The 15,340-nt window shown below is 40.7% G+C and overlaps 1 protein-coding gene across 2 annotated transcripts in view; it reads left to right on the forward strand.

Annotated features, from left to right (window-relative positions):
- ppih (peptidylprolyl isomerase H (cyclophilin H)) overlaps window positions 1-14,351 on the forward strand; it is a 31,002-nt gene extending 16,651 nt beyond the window's left edge. For both annotated transcript variants that reach the window (XM_068016821.1, XM_068016820.1), the window contains 8 exons: window positions 492-556; window positions 669-692; window positions 2,156-2,200; window positions 5,177-5,219; window positions 7,488-7,580; window positions 7,733-7,820; window positions 12,236-12,276; window positions 13,792-14,351. In XM_068016821.1, coding sequence (XP_067872922.1) covers window positions 492-556; window positions 669-692; window positions 2,156-2,200; window positions 5,177-5,219; window positions 7,488-7,580; window positions 7,733-7,820; window positions 12,236-12,276; window positions 13,792-13,860 — 468 coding nt within the window. In that variant the 3' untranslated portion in view covers window positions 13,861-14,351. The remainder of the gene's footprint in view (window positions 1-491; window positions 557-668; window positions 693-2,155; window positions 2,201-5,176; window positions 5,220-7,487; window positions 7,581-7,732; window positions 7,821-12,235; window positions 12,277-13,791) is intronic.
- The last annotated feature ends 989 nt before the right edge of the window (window positions 14,352-15,340 follow it).

A 15,340-nucleotide genomic window follows, 5' to 3' on the forward strand; every position in this document is an offset into this window, starting at 1 on the left:
TAGGTCTCTTGGGGAGGTTTCCACACAGCCTGTTGAATTCTGGAGTCCTAGAGCTGTAGTGGCTTCATGGTGTTGGATGTTGAGTCTTCACCATATCAAACTTTGTTCGAATCAACAATCCCAGGACAGTATCCTGGACCTAAAAGCAAAATACTGCGGATGCTGGAAATCTGAAACAAAAACAAGAAATGCTGGAATCACTCAGCAGGTCTGGCAGCATCTGTGGAAAGAGAAGCAGAGTTAACGTTTCGGGTCAGTGACCCTTCTTCGGAAGGGTCACTGACCCGCAACGTTAACTCTGCTTCTCTTTCCACAGATGCTGCCAGACCTGCTGAGTGATTCCAGCATTTCTTGTTTTTGTTTCAGTATCCTGGACCTGTTTAGTTTAGTGCTAGGAGTGCTACCCTGCTCAAACCTCTGTTAAAAAGTGATTGAAGTTATATTATAAACACACAGAAAATTTTCCTGATGAAACTGTTTTTCTATAACAGGAAGTGGGCCGGATGAAGATTGAACTGTTTGCTGAAGTAGTGCCCAGGGTAGCAGAGAATATCAGGTATAGTGCTGTTAATTTACTACATTTATATTAATCACTTATTCAATAGCATACATTTAAATCATTGTTTCATCTTGTGTTATTGCTGATTCTATTTTTTTCTGATTTTTAGGCAGTTCTGTACTGGAGAATTCAGGTCAGTACTAGTTTTTATTATGTGCACAGCATTTGGTCTTGGTTTAATATTCCCAGATTTCTGGAAACTAGTTTATAAAGGAGGCACCCAGTGAAACCAGAACACAAAGATGAATAGTTAGTATTCTCCTTTCCAGCCAATCAGTTATGTGGTTTCTTTCCCACTAGATCAGTGACGAGCAGTGGCTTAAATCAAACGGGCTAGATTGTACCTTTTCAGTAGACTGAACACTAAACATACTGGTACTTATTTTTATGTACACATTGTCTCCCTTTCTTTCCTGAAGTTGCTCTTTCCTGATGCCGGCCGTTTATTTCTGCGCCTGTACTTCCCTCCCACCACCCCAGCCACCCTTCTTCATGAGTGAACGTAGTCGGCGAGTGCTGTTTTCTACCGTGAGGAGCATTGAAACGAAGCCCATACCTTTAATCACCCACCACTGCTCGCATGCAAATACTTAGGTTTGGGTGGCGCAGTGGTTAGCACCGCAGCCTCACAGCTCCAGCGACCCGGGTTCAGTTCTGGGTACTGCCTGTGTGAAGTTTGTAAGTTCTCCCTGTGACCGCGTGGGTTTCCGCTGGATGCTCCGGTTTCCTCCCACAGCCAAAGACTTGCAGATTGATAGGTGAATTGGCCATTGTAAATTGTCCCTAGTGTAGGTAGGTAGGTGGTAGGAGAATGGTAGGGAATATGGGATTAATGTAGGATTAGTATAAATGGGTGGTTGTTGGTCAGCACAGACTCTGTGGGCCGAAGGGCCTGTTTCAGTGCTGTATCTCTCTGACCTTTTAGGAAAGAGTTACTGAACAGCAAGAAAGAGCAGCAACCCTGGTTGTCCTGGAGTGCTGAAGCCAACTGTAGTGTCATTCTGATGTGATCATCAAACTTTGCAGAGTGGCCTTGAAACCTGGGACCTTCTATTTGAAATTGGCTCAGTTAGATTAGAACAGAAGTATGCCATTTGGCCCATCAAGGCTGCTCTGATCCATTACCAATGGAAACTACCTTTTTAATCCCAATCTGCCTGCCCTCGCATCGTATTACTTAAAACCTGTGCTATCCAAATACGTTAAGTATCCATTCTGGGCAATGATTTATCAACTGCCATCAGGAAGGTATATTGTACATTCTGCTCACGGATGGGAGTTACCCGTGCATGCCGTCTGATGTATACTTTCGCTCATTTGTCCTCTTATTTTCCATTGTTATGTAAGTTAGATAATAGATTATGCACCAGTGACTAGCAACTATCCCTGAAATGATTTTGCTGACTCCATTCACCTGGTTAACTGTAATTGTTTGATTTGTGGTCTGGGGTTAGCCTCTAATGCTTTTGGATTGAAGTTGTTTTAAATTAGAAAAGACCCACAAACTACTTCAAGATAAGTGGTTTGTATCAGTATCTAGTACCTTGAATTAATCTGTTAACTCCACAGATTGAAGATGACTTTTTTTTTCAACAGGAAGGATGGCGTACCTATTGGTTACAAAGGAAGTACATTCCACAGGTATGTTTTGAAATTTTAAGACACTTTTTGGGTTTTGACTAAGTTACATTACCACTCCATTAGACCTTGGGTCATCATAATCTTGTATCGAACCTTGGTTAGAACACACTTGAAGTGCTATGTGCAATTGTGGTCACTATTATCGAAGGGATACAGAGGCAATGGAGAGGTTGCAACAAAGATTTATAAGGATGATAGCAGAACTGCAAGGTTTTACCTAACAGGAAAAAATGAACAGGCTAGGGTTTTAAAAAAATTTATAGACACCAAGAAGTGGGGAATTCAGGAGAAACTTCTTTACCCTGTGAGTGGTGAGAATGGAACTCGCTACCAGAGGGAGTAGTTGAGGTGAATAGTATAGACGCATTTAAGGGGAAGCTGGATAAGTATATGAGGGAGAAGGGAATAGAGGGGTATGCTGATAGTTGGATGAATATGGATGCAAGGAGACTTGAGTGGAGCATCGGCACCTGCGTGAACTGAATTGGTAGAGTGGCCTATTTCTCTGTTGTATATTCTGTGTAATATATTTTGTGTCACCATGTTCCCTCCTCATCTTTGGTAATTAAGTTTTGGGATTGTTGATCTTTTGTTTTCTTCAAAGAATTTAGGAATGAGTTATGTTTTAAGTCATGTATTTTAAAATACAGATTTTGCACAGGTTTAAAATCCTCAGGCTGTAGTCGCTGAGGCAAAGTTGAACTCATTTGAGAATAGAGGATGCTTTCTTCAGACCCATACCCTTAGGAGGAAGACAGATCGTCATTTAATTTTGATATGCCTAATGGGGGGTATCATTGAACAGGAATGATTCAGTAGGACAGTCTGCTGGGGACATGACATGAGAGGAAAGGAAAACATGGGCAGGAGTCGAGTTTAAGCAGGACATTTTGCGTTGCAGGGTTGGGCTTATCGCTGGAATGTAAAATATTGGTTACAGAGAAGAGTAATGCAAATGTAAAATGCCATCTGAAATTTGTGCTGCAGCAATCTATTCTCGGTCACTGTGAGATTATATTTCATGCTCCTAAATATCCCGTGAGGAACAAAAGTGCAGCTTCTTATATGTTATTTGAATCTTTCTCAAGGCGTGCAGCAGCTGTGCTATTAGCAAACAGGATAAGCAGCCAATCATGTGGAAGTATTCTCACAAACAGCAAATCAGGAAGTTAAAAGCACTGATTATCCTTCAATTTTAATTTCAATTTTCAGATAGCAAAATAAATGATTAAGATTGAAGCTAAAATAAAGGTAAACAAACTCTTAAGAACAGTTTTTAAAAATATGTGGAGTTTTTTCATTATGGAGAAATTTGGCATTCCACAAATATAAAGTTAGCTTCTCGGGGCCAGTGAGGGTATTTAGCAGTAATTTTGAAGTTACTGTGCCGTTAAAGACCCGGTTACACCTCATTTCAACAAGGTGTACCTTTTTCAAGGGTTCTTACAGTGACAGTAACATGGTGTAAGGGGTAACATATTGGCATGGATAGAAGATTGGCTAGCTAACAGGAAACCGAGTAGGCGTAAATGGGTCATTTTCTGGCTGGCAAGCTGTAATGAGTGGTGTGCCACAGGGATCTGTGCTGGGTCCTCAACTTTTTACAGTTTATACAAATGACTTGGATGAAGGGACCGAAGGTCTGGTTGCTAAATTTGCTGATGATACAAAGATAGGTAGGAAAGTAACTTGTGAAGAGGACATAAGGGGACTACAAAGGGATATGGATACGTTAAGTGAGTGGGCAAAGATCTGGCAAATAGTGTATGATGTGGGAAAATGTGAAATTGTCCACCTTGGCAGGAAGAATAAAAAAGAGGCATATTATCTAAATGGTGAGAGATTGCAGAGCTCTGAGATGCAGAGGGATCTGGGTGTCTTAGTGCATGAATTGCAAAAGGTTAGTTTGCAGGTACAGCAAGTAATTAGGAAAGCTAATAGAATGATATTGTTTATTGCGAGGGGAATTGAGTACAAAAGTAGGGAGGTTATGCTTCAGCTATACAGGGCATTGGTGAGACCACATCTGGAGTATTGTTTATAGTACCAGTCTCCTTATTTAAGGAAGGATGTAAATGAATTGGAGGCAGTACAGAGAAGGTTTACTAGATTAATACCTGGAATGGATGGGCTGTCTTATGAGGAAAGATTGGACAGGCTAGGCTTGTATCCGCTGGAATTTAGAAGAGTAAGAGGCGACTTGATTGAAATATATATGATCCTGAGGGGTCTTGACAGGGTGGATGTGGAAAGGATGTTTCCACTTGTGGGAGAATCTAGAACTAGGCGTCACTGTTTAAAAATAAGGGGTCGCCCATTTAAGACAGAGATGAGAAATTTTTCCCTGAGGATCGTGAGTCTTTGGAATTCTCTTCCTGAAAAGGCGGTGGAAGCAGAGTCGTTGAATATTTTTAAGACAAAGGTAACTAGATTCTTGATAAGCAAGGGGCTGGAAGGTTATTGGGCTTAGGTGGAAATGTGGAGTAATCAGTTCAGCCATGATCTTATTGAATTGCAGAGCAGGCTCAAGAGACCGAGTGGCCTACTCCTGCTCCTAATTTGTATGTTAGAGTGGAAGTTCTGATCAATTCAGTTGATTCCATTGATTGCAATCTGGGGATGCTTCAACAGCGCATGCTCTGGAGAAGCATAGAATTACTGACAGCAATTTCCAGATTTCTGCATTATTCTGCATGTGTGCAAAATCCAGAGTTTGCTGTCAGCTTCAGAAAGTAATGACGGTGAAAATAACGTTCTCTGTGCAGGTGCTGACTGGCCAGCTGAGCGTTTCCTGCATTTTGTGTTTTTGTTTGATTTCTAGCAGTTTTTTTGATTTTAATGTTATTGTTTATCATGTATATTCAAATACATTCTGATTACAGTTTCAATTAATTATAGTAGTCTCTGTTTCTTTCTCTAAAGTAGTTGTGCCTTAGTTTCATTGGATTACTGCAATAGAGCACTTTTTTTTTTCAGGGTAATCAAGGACTTCATGATACAAGGGGGAGACTTTGTAAATGTAAGTAAAATGTTGTAAGTTATTTTGCACCAGTAACAATATTGTAGATGGGGAACAAGCTGTTTGGGTGGGGCAGTCAGAGATGGGAGGTATGATAGTTGGCAATCCTATAGGTGTGGTTAGAAGTGTCACCCCAGCTGATTTCAACCTTTGTATTAAGCAGGAGCCACTGTCATCCCACAGTGGTGTGCCACATGGATCCTGGCATGCCTTAATCAAGGAGTGGCTGCAATATACAGGATGAAGAAGAATGAGGTTTGCCTCAGATTCAAATGTAGGCCATGTTCTGTGGTAGTTTGTGCTGGATTGAGTGGGGAGGGGGTGCGGGAGAGGGAATGGAACTGTCATCCTCCATCAGGGTTTTAGATTTCTGGTGGGTGAAAATGTAAGATGTGGCAGAAGCAGCGAGACTTAAAAACTCCCAAAAATAGGGAGAACCTTACTGGTTAATCAGGGTTTGACATATTACTTGCTGGGATGGGAGAGGCTGAAGACAGATGTGAGCCCAATGTTTCAACACTGAGTGATGGACAGAAAACAGCTGAATGTTGCTTATTTTAACTGAGGTAGTTTCTTAACCTCAGGCAGTCAGGAAGACCAAAAGATCCAGTGTTGAAAGATTGAGAGGTGATCTCATTGAAACCTACAAAATACTTAAAGGGATAGACAGGGTAGATGCAGGTAAGATGTTTTCCCTGATTGAGGAGTCTGGAACTGGGGTCACAATTTCAAAGCAAGGGGGAAGCCACTTAGGACAGAGACGAGGAGAAATTTCTTTACTCAGAGGGTTGTGAATCTTTGGAATTCTCTACCCCAGAGAGCTGTCGAAGCTCAGTCGTTGAGTATGTTTAAAGCAGAGATTGACAGATTTCTAAATACCAATGAGATAAGGGGATATGAGGATAGTGTGGGGAAAAGTCATTGAAGTGGATGATCAGCCATGATTGTATTGAATGATGGAGCAGGCTCGATGGGCTGAATGGCCTACTCCTCCTATCTTCCTGTGAAACTGGAAGATGGTTGAGGAGTGAATTACTTGATCAAAATTCCAAAGTTTTGGTGGGCGGGGGGGAGCAGAAGAGCTGGGAAGACATAATCCGATGGATTTTAACTATTGACTACCTAAGAGGTGCAGAAGTAGGCTTGGTCCATTTCTAGGGCTGGGCGGCATTAAAATTCATGCAGTGAACTGCCCATCCAGTGAAGATGTACTGATGCAGCTCCCTGGTTCCAGGCCAGCACAATATTGAGTGGTGAAAAGATAGGTAATCAGGTATGAGAGCCTGGAAGTAGTGGCCCACATTATTCTTGTAGAGCTTTTTGGGCCTCTTCTGCTATACTACTAGGTTCGACTGAGTTTGATAGATTCTCCAACCAGTATGCTGTTAAAATCAAGTCGGATCCTATGCAAATCGTAAAATTCCCGTTGCATGAATTCGTGAGTTTCCCACCTGATTCAGGTTGCCCACAGAAACACCAGATAGCATATGGTGGGGGTGGGAAACAAGGCAGTAAGTCCACTGTTATAATTTTACTATGCTACTATCTAGTTTCTGCCCAGTGAAGGGAGATGTGAACATCTCTGTCTCTCTTTCTACCACCCTACCCCAAAAATATCAGATGAAAATGTGTTGCCCCATTACTGCATCACTATAAATGATCCAGGTAGGCAGGCTGGAAATGGTAGGGCCTCAGGCTTGTGTCAGTGGGAGGCCTGGGATATCTCCTTTAGAATAGGGCCTATCCCTGTAACAATGGGTAGAAAGGGCAGGAGGGGTTGGATTTGCCTAAGTCTCATAAATGCAGCTGTGTAATTGCAAGGTTAGTAATAGCTGGATGGCCCCAAAATGCATAGGGTGGAACTTGGTGCCCAGTTTGAATGAACTTTTCGGTTTAGGGTATTTGTGACTGTTCTACAGGGGCAGGTGTTCTCCAACTTCGAAAAATACTTGTACTAACCAGAGGAGCCATAGTTTGATAACCGTCATAGATCCACCCTATCCTTTACCTCCTTTATTGTTGAGCATTCTTCAAATATCTTACCGAGTGAGCACTATGTAGGTACATGACAGCTCAGTTTATTTGTATGTACATAATGTTAAAGCATTTCAGGTGTAATCTTCTAGATGCTGTTTTTTTTTGTACATCTCATGCTTAACATTCTACCCTGGTAGAAATTATTGGACATTTTTACAAAAATGCATGTCCGCTTTTGCGCTTGCTAATACTTTTCTCTGTATAATAATGCCGCTAACATCTTGCCCACAGGGAGATGGGACTGGTGTATGTAGCATATACAGAGGGCCATTCGCAGATGAAAACTTCAAATTGAAACACAATGGCCCTGGTCTCTTGTCCATGGTAAGGGAGCCTCAAGGTATTGATGTAACATTTCTGCAACATTTACTCCAATGAAAAATGATTATTTGTTAAGGATGGAAACTCCAAAGCCATATTAAAACTTTCCTTTTTAAGTATTTTACTAACCAAGGTTTGTTCTGTGTCTTTAACAGGCAAACAGTGGCCCAAATACAAATGGCTGCCAGTTCTTTATTACATGCTCTAAATGTGATTGGCTTGATGGGAAGCATGTTGTTTTCGGTAAGCAAATGGAAGTATCCCAGAAGATTTCAGTAGAAGCAGTTGTTCATTGACCTGGCTATGTGTCTGCAGATTTAGAGTCAATAGAAAAGTAAATCATTCATTAAATACAGAAAGTTCAAATTTCCAGGTTTCTTGTCCAGATTTTAAAAATAAAACCAGGCGGCAGAGCTCTGTCACAGTCTCATCCTTGGTAGCTAATGTTTCCGGTCTGTGATATTACAAGGTAGTCCCAAGTGTAACTGAGAGGTGATGAACCTGATTTGATAATGCCAAGTACCTCACCAAAGTGGCTATTACTCATGTGCTGCCTTGCAAGTGAGTGGTATATGATGACATGAGACATCATGGTGAAGGCACCTCTAGGGAGCAGCGATCATAATAGGATTGAATTTTACATTCAGTTTGAGGGAGAGAAGAGTGTGTCCAAGACTAGTATTTTAAACTTAAATAAGGGCAATTATGAGGGCATGAAAGCAGAGCTATCTAAAGTGAGCTGGCAAAATAGGTTAAGGGATGGGTTAATAGAGATGCAGTGGCAGACATTTAAAGGGATATTTCAGAGTACACAATATAGATACATTCCAATGAGAGAGAAAAATTCCAAGGGGAGGACTCACTATTGGTGGGTAACTAAAAAAGTTAAAGGTAGTATCAAACTTAAAGAAAGAAAAAGCATATAATTCTGCAAAGGTGGGTGGTAGGTCAGAAGATTGGATGGAATATAAGGAACAGCAAAGAATGACCAAAAGATTGATTAGGAGGGAAAAATTAGAGTACGAGAGAAAGCTGGCTAGAAATATAAAAACTGATGGTACGAGCTTCTATCAATATTTTTAAAAAGAAGAGTTAACAGAGTGGTCCTGCAGGAAATGAGTCTGGGAATTAATAAGGGAGAATAAGGAGGTGGCAGATGAATTGAACAGGTATTTTGCATCGGTCTTCACTATAGAGGATACAAGTAACATCCCAGAAATAGCTGAAAATCAGGAAATGGATGGGAGGGAGGAATTGAAGAAAATTACAATCACCAGGGAAGTGGAACTGAACAAATTATTGGAGCTGGGGGCTGACAAGTCCCTGGATCCTGATGGACTTCATCCTTGGGTCTTAAACGAAGTGGCGAGTGAGATAGTTGTTGAGTTGGTTTTAATAATCCAAAATTCCCAAGATTCAGGGAAGGTTTCATTTAGATTGGAAAATAGCCAGTGTAACTCCTTTATTCAAAAAGGGAGGGAAACAGAAAGCAGGAAACTACAGGCCAGTTGGCATTTGTCATAGGGAAAATGTTAGCTATTATTAAAGACGTTCGAGCAGGCACATAGAAAAATTCAAGGTAATCAGGCAGCGTCAACATGGTATAATAAAAGCAAAATACTGCAGATCAGATGCTGGAAATCTGAAATAAAAACATGAAATGCTGGAAATACTCAGCAGGTCTGGCAGCATCTGTGGAGAGAGAAGCAGAGTTAACGTTTCAGGTCAGTGACCCTTCTTCAGAACTAACAGATATTAGAAATGTGAAAGGTTTTAAGCAAGTAAAGTGAGGGCGGGGCAAGAGATAACAAAGAAGGTGTAGATAAGACAAAGTCACAGAGAATAATCGACCAGAAGGTCATGGAGCAAAGGCAAACAATATGTTAATGTTGTGTTGAAAGACAAAGCATTAGTACAGATAGGGTGTTAACGGACTGAAAACTGAACAGCCGCAAGTACAAACATGAAAAAATACAGTGGGTAGGCAAACTGAACAAACCAAGATTAAAATAAAATAAACACAAAAAATATACAAAAAAGAAACAAGAGTAACTAAAAATAAAAGTAAAATGGGGGGCCCGTCATGCTTTGAAATTATTGAACTCAATATTCAGTCTGGTAGGCTGTAGTTGGAAAGTGACAGTCCTTTGGACGGTGGCTTGATGTTCGGTGGTGGGGTCATGGTAGGCTGTAGTGTGCCTAATCGGTAAATGAGTTGTTGTTCCTCGAGCTTTCGTTGATTTTCACCTGACACAATGGCTCTGCCGGGACAGTCCTATTTGTGGATTTTGGGAATGAGGTAGAAACGGGCTGTCCGGGGTTGCGGGACTGAGGTTGGAAGCTGTAGAGGAAAGATTTCCACGGGAGATGAGGTCAGTGACAGTCCTGTGGACAGTCGCTTGATCAGTGGTGGGGTCATGGTCCAGGTGTTGTGAAAGGCAAATCATGTCTATCCACAGCACATGTTACTCCTTCAAAGAACTCCAATAAATTGGTTAAAGGGGAACCAGTGGATGTATTATTCTTGGATTTCCAGAAGGCATTTGATAAGGTACCATATCAAAGGTTATTGCAGAAAATAAAAGCTCATGGTGTAGGGGGTAACATAATGGCATGGATAGAAGATTGGTGAACTAACTGGAAACAGTAGGCATAAATGGGTCATTTTCTGGTTGGCAAGATGAAACGAGTGGTGTGCCACAGGGATCAGAGCTCGGGGCCTCAACTTTTTACAGCACCAAGGCTCCTTAGACAGCACTTTCCAAACCCGTGACCTCTACCAACTAGAAGGACAAGGGCAGCAAATGCATGGGAACACCACCGTCTACAAGTTCCCCTTCAAGTCACACACCATCCTGACTTGGAACTATATCGCCGTTTCTTCACTGTCACTGGGTCAAAATCCTGGAACTCCCTTCCTAACAGCACTGTGGGTATACCTACCCCAAATGGACTGCAGCGGTTCAAGAAGGCAGCTCACCACCACCACCTTCAGGGCAATTAGGGATGGGCAATAAATGCTGGCCTGGCCAGCGACGCCCACATCCCTGAATAAACTTTTTGTTTATTCATATACATGACTCGGATGAAGGGACCAAAAGTATGGTTGCTAAATTTGCTGCTGGTGCAAAGATGGGTAGGAAAGTAAGTTGTGAAGAGGACATGAGAAGGCTACAAAGGAGCATATGTAGGTTAAGTGAGTGGGCAAAGATCTGGTAAGTGGGATATCATGTGGGAAAATGTGAAATTGTCCATTTTGGCAGGAAGGATAAAAAAGCATATTATCTAAATGATTGCAGAACTCTGAGACACAGGGATCTGGGTGTCCTAGTGCATGAATCACGGAAGGTTAGTATGCAGGTACAGCAAGTAATTAGGAAAGCTAATAGAATGTTATCGTTTATTGTGAGGGGAATTGAGTACAAAAGTAGGGATGTTATGCTTCAGTTATACAGGGCATTGGTAATACCACATCTGGAGTACTGTGTACAGTATTGGTCTCCTTATTTAAGGATGTAAATGCATTGGAAGCAGTTCAGAGAAGGTTTACGAGACTAATACCTGGAATGGGCGTGTTGTTTTGTGAGGAAAGGTTGGACTGGCTAGGTTTGTATTCGCTGGAGTTTAGGAGAGTAAGAGGCAACTTGATTGAAACATACAAGATCCTGAGGGGTCTGACAGGGTGGATGTGGAAAAGATGTTTTCTCTTATGGGAGAATCTAGAACTAGGGGCCACTATTTAAAAATGAGTCGCCAATTTAAGACCGTGATGAGGAGAAATTTTTTCTCTTAGGGTCGTGAGTCTTTGGCACTCTCTCCCTCAAAAGGCAGTGGAAGCAATGTCTTTAAATATTTTTTATGGCAGTGGTAGATTCTTGATAAGCAAGGGGGTGAAAGGTTATTGGGGGTAGACAGGAATGTGTAGTCAAGGTTACAATCAGATCAGCCGTGATATTGATTAGGAATGGGAATCCTGGCCAATTTCCCCCTCCCTAATCCAGGGAAGTTGAGACCAAATGTAGCACTCCTAATGCCACCAGAATCTGTTCTTCAGTAGCTTTAGGTATAAGGGTATAGGTGACTGTAGCATCCTGCGGAATACAGGCCAACAATTTTGGAATTCACCTTCCAAAATTGTGGTATTGATAACATTGAGAGAGCTGAATAGCTCTTATTCCTTGTGGATTTGATGATTCTCATTTGTGGAAATGAGAATGTTTCCAATAGTTTTTTACAGAAAATGTTAGAAAGTCAATATTAAAAAAGAAAATCTTTAGCATTTCTGTCTGTATTTGTGCATTTTAACTCCTTTCAGAGTCTTAATATGATCTGCTCCCTACCCTATGCCAATATGCCTATTTTGTAGTTGGGTCCTAGGGAGTGTTTAAATGTTCTGGGTGGAGCAACTTGTCCAGGTTTTCCTGCCCTCCCTGTGGGTAGAACTTAGTTTCTACTCAGTGCTCAGTTCCCATCAGCATAGATCAGGACAAGAATTCATAGCGTGGATAAACTTAAGTGCAGCCACTGGTCTATTACAGATACATTGCACCAATTCCCTGTGCCACTACATGTCCCTTGTAACGTTTCATTTAAAACATTTAGAATGTATTTAGTCTTTAGAAAGAACTAATACCGTTTCAAAATCTGATTTTATCCAGGTAAAATAATTGATGGATTGCTTGTAATGAGGAAAATTGAGGTAAGCAATGATCTATTTTGGTAATACTTATAGTTGAAAAACAAATACTGTAGCTGTTAAATATTTACTATGCAAACAGTCTTTAGGTGCTGTCTGCTGCCAAACATTTTTGGTTTGCATCTAATGTGCAAATGTATTTCACCTGTAAAAAAAAAATGGATTTTTCAGTGGGGCAGGGTGCAGTGTTAAAAGGACCATTCTTCCCTGACTCCAATAAATAAGGTACAGCATAATAATCAAAGCATGAAATATGGACCAAGAAAAGGTCATTCAGTCAATCATGTAGACTCTTCCCAAAAACCTATATATAATTGCACTCATGAATTTTTCACCACGTTGTTTACCCATAAGGGAGCTGAAGTTTTGAGAGAATAGAACTCTGCAAAAGCCCACAGATTCCTCCCTGATTTCTGCAAGTGATTGTCATATTAGGTTATCAGAATGGAGTTTTAGCTCAATCAACTTTAACCTTAACCAAAACAAAAGCAAAATACTGTGGGTGCTGGAAATCTGAGCTAAATTCAGATGATAGGTCATTGACCTAAAACGTTAACAGTATTTGTCTCTCCATAGATGCTGCAAGACGTGCTGAGTGTTTCTAGCATTTTCTGCTTTTTTTTTATTAAACTTAACCAGTTGCATTCCAAAAATCACTATTTTATGGACCTAGCATGGTTGGAGTAAAGTATTCTGTAGTGTATTCTTCATTTATGGCATAGAAGAAGGCCATTTGACCCATCGAGTCCATGCTGGCCCTCCAAGGAGCAATCCAGTCAGTCCTACTCCCTTGCTCAATCCCCACAGCCCTGGAAGTTTATTTCCGTCTTTTACATCTAGCTCTTAATCAGATACTCGTCCAACCGCTTTTAAAGAAGCTGCTTTGCACAACTTTTTTAAATAAAGTAAATCTTCCCCTACGCCCACACACTGAATTATCCTCCTATCTTTATACTTTGTCCAGACTTATGCCTTTGTTCAGAGGGCAGGTACATGACCCATGGAATGCTCCATGTGACCAGCTGCAAGGAGGTGTGTGGTACCACCCTATTTTCTGTTCTGCCCTTCTCCCTCCCAAAAGAATAGCATGCAGCCTGCCTTTATTGCACCTTATGCAACACTGCAAATCTGCACAAGATGTTCAGACTGGAGGACATGGATGGAAAACAAATATACTGTTGTGCAAGCGTGGCCCAATTTAACTTGCAGTCCAACTTTTGTGGGATGATGCTTGTGCTGCCACCAATAAACTGTCAACTTTACTGTTCCTGGAATGAGTTTTTGAAGATGTTGCTGTTTGCCACATCAAAAAAACAAATATGCCAGCATTCCATCGCCACCAAAAAAAAGGATTCTTTGAGTTGCACACACACTTTAATTACCTGGAACTTGGGCATTTCCAACCAGTTTTTTTTAACTAGTTTACTAAGTTTGTAATTATGGAAATAAAGCAACATGTTCTGTAGGGAAACTTTTTCGTGTTTATTATCTAGTCATTTATATATCTTCTGCCTGCAGAATGTACCTGCTGGACCCAGCAACAAGCCCAAACTTCCTGTGGTGATTGCACAATGTGGAGAAATGTAGAATATACTGACAAAACAGAAAAGCCTAGTTCTTCACTTTTACATCATTTAAGAAGTGTAAAGAAATCTGTATTACGAGCTGCATACTATTTGTTATGGTGTTCACAGAAATTAAACAGTCATTTGTTAGTTTAAAGAATTACACAAGGCTGATCTGGGGTTTTGACTCCCAGGTTTGTTTCTGAGAACTTCATCTAAGCCGAAAGGAAATCCTGTGCTGTGTGCAACACGTGAGCTAATCCAAAACCATATTTCCTCTTTTTTTTCCCCATCAATTTGGGGTAATTATTTGATGTCCATTCTTTTTAAACCACATCTTGAGACAAAAATATGCACCGTGACCAGCTGGATCTCAAATCATTCAGTGCATATTTCTGGAAACTTTCCTGCTAAACAGAAAGGGACTGCAGCAGAAAGTGACCTCGAAGTATAATCTTGGTTTAATTGTCCGTTTAACAACCAAGAATTCAAATCATCGATTTTTTTTTTTTTTTTTTTTAAAAGGAGTCTGCACCTACTGTCAAAGTGTTGATTTTTTTTCAGCTATAGCAAAACAGAATGTAAGGTGTATTACTGCAGCTCTGATGATTTGTTCTTTAACATTACAAAGCGAAGTTGTAGCTTCAGTTTATATTTGCTTTATGGGCCACAGTTTCTATTGAACCTAATGGAAAATGTATACTAATAAATTTGAAATAAGACTTTTGACTGCAATATTATTGTGATTGTATTAATCATTTCATGGAGTCCTTTCTGTGAAGGTTTGAAACTCAAATGCTGTATGAACGGGCAAGCACTGAACCACTTTGAATTTAATTTCCTTCTGTTATTCACAGCCAATGCATTATAACTCTCTGAATTCTGGTTAAAGTACAGGCACTGGCAGCAATAAGAAGGGATTGGGCCCAATAACTGGACAGAAAAATTAACAAATGGGCCGATGAATCAATTGTTGAAGTCTTCAAATATAAAAGTACAAAAACTTAAAAGGGGGGCATAGAATAAAATTACTAACAATACTATGGAAAAACGAGCAATATGAAAAGTTTAAGGAGCAGTAAAGAGGGAGATTGGAATTGTTGATGTGCATATGAAAAAAAACGCAGGTAATATAAAAGGAAATTATATGGACTAATTATAAAAATAAATGGTAAGTTAGAAAGGGTGGGATCACTCAACGATGACAGTGCCAGTCTAATTGTTGCGAGGATAGTGTAAATATTAAATCTTTTGTATTGTTTCCTACAGTTAGTAGTGCAAGTTAGACTAGTATTACTTGAAGATATGGGATAATTGTAGAAAAGGAATTGGTTCTTGGGGGTGGAGCATGGCTACCCGACCTGAACTTGATGGGACCAGACGACATGTGTCGGGTGCGGGTTGGGTCGCTCTTCCGGGTCCGGCATTCGGGCTCTGGTCGGACACACTCTATCAGTACCTCCGGTACATGGCTCTGATAATGTACTTTTTGGACTTGAAAG

This window comes from Heterodontus francisci, chromosome 37 (assembly GCF_036365525.1).
Source record: "Heterodontus francisci isolate sHetFra1 chromosome 37, sHetFra1.hap1, whole genome shotgun sequence".
NCBI lineage: Eukaryota > Metazoa > Chordata > Chondrichthyes > Heterodontiformes > Heterodontidae > Heterodontus > Heterodontus francisci.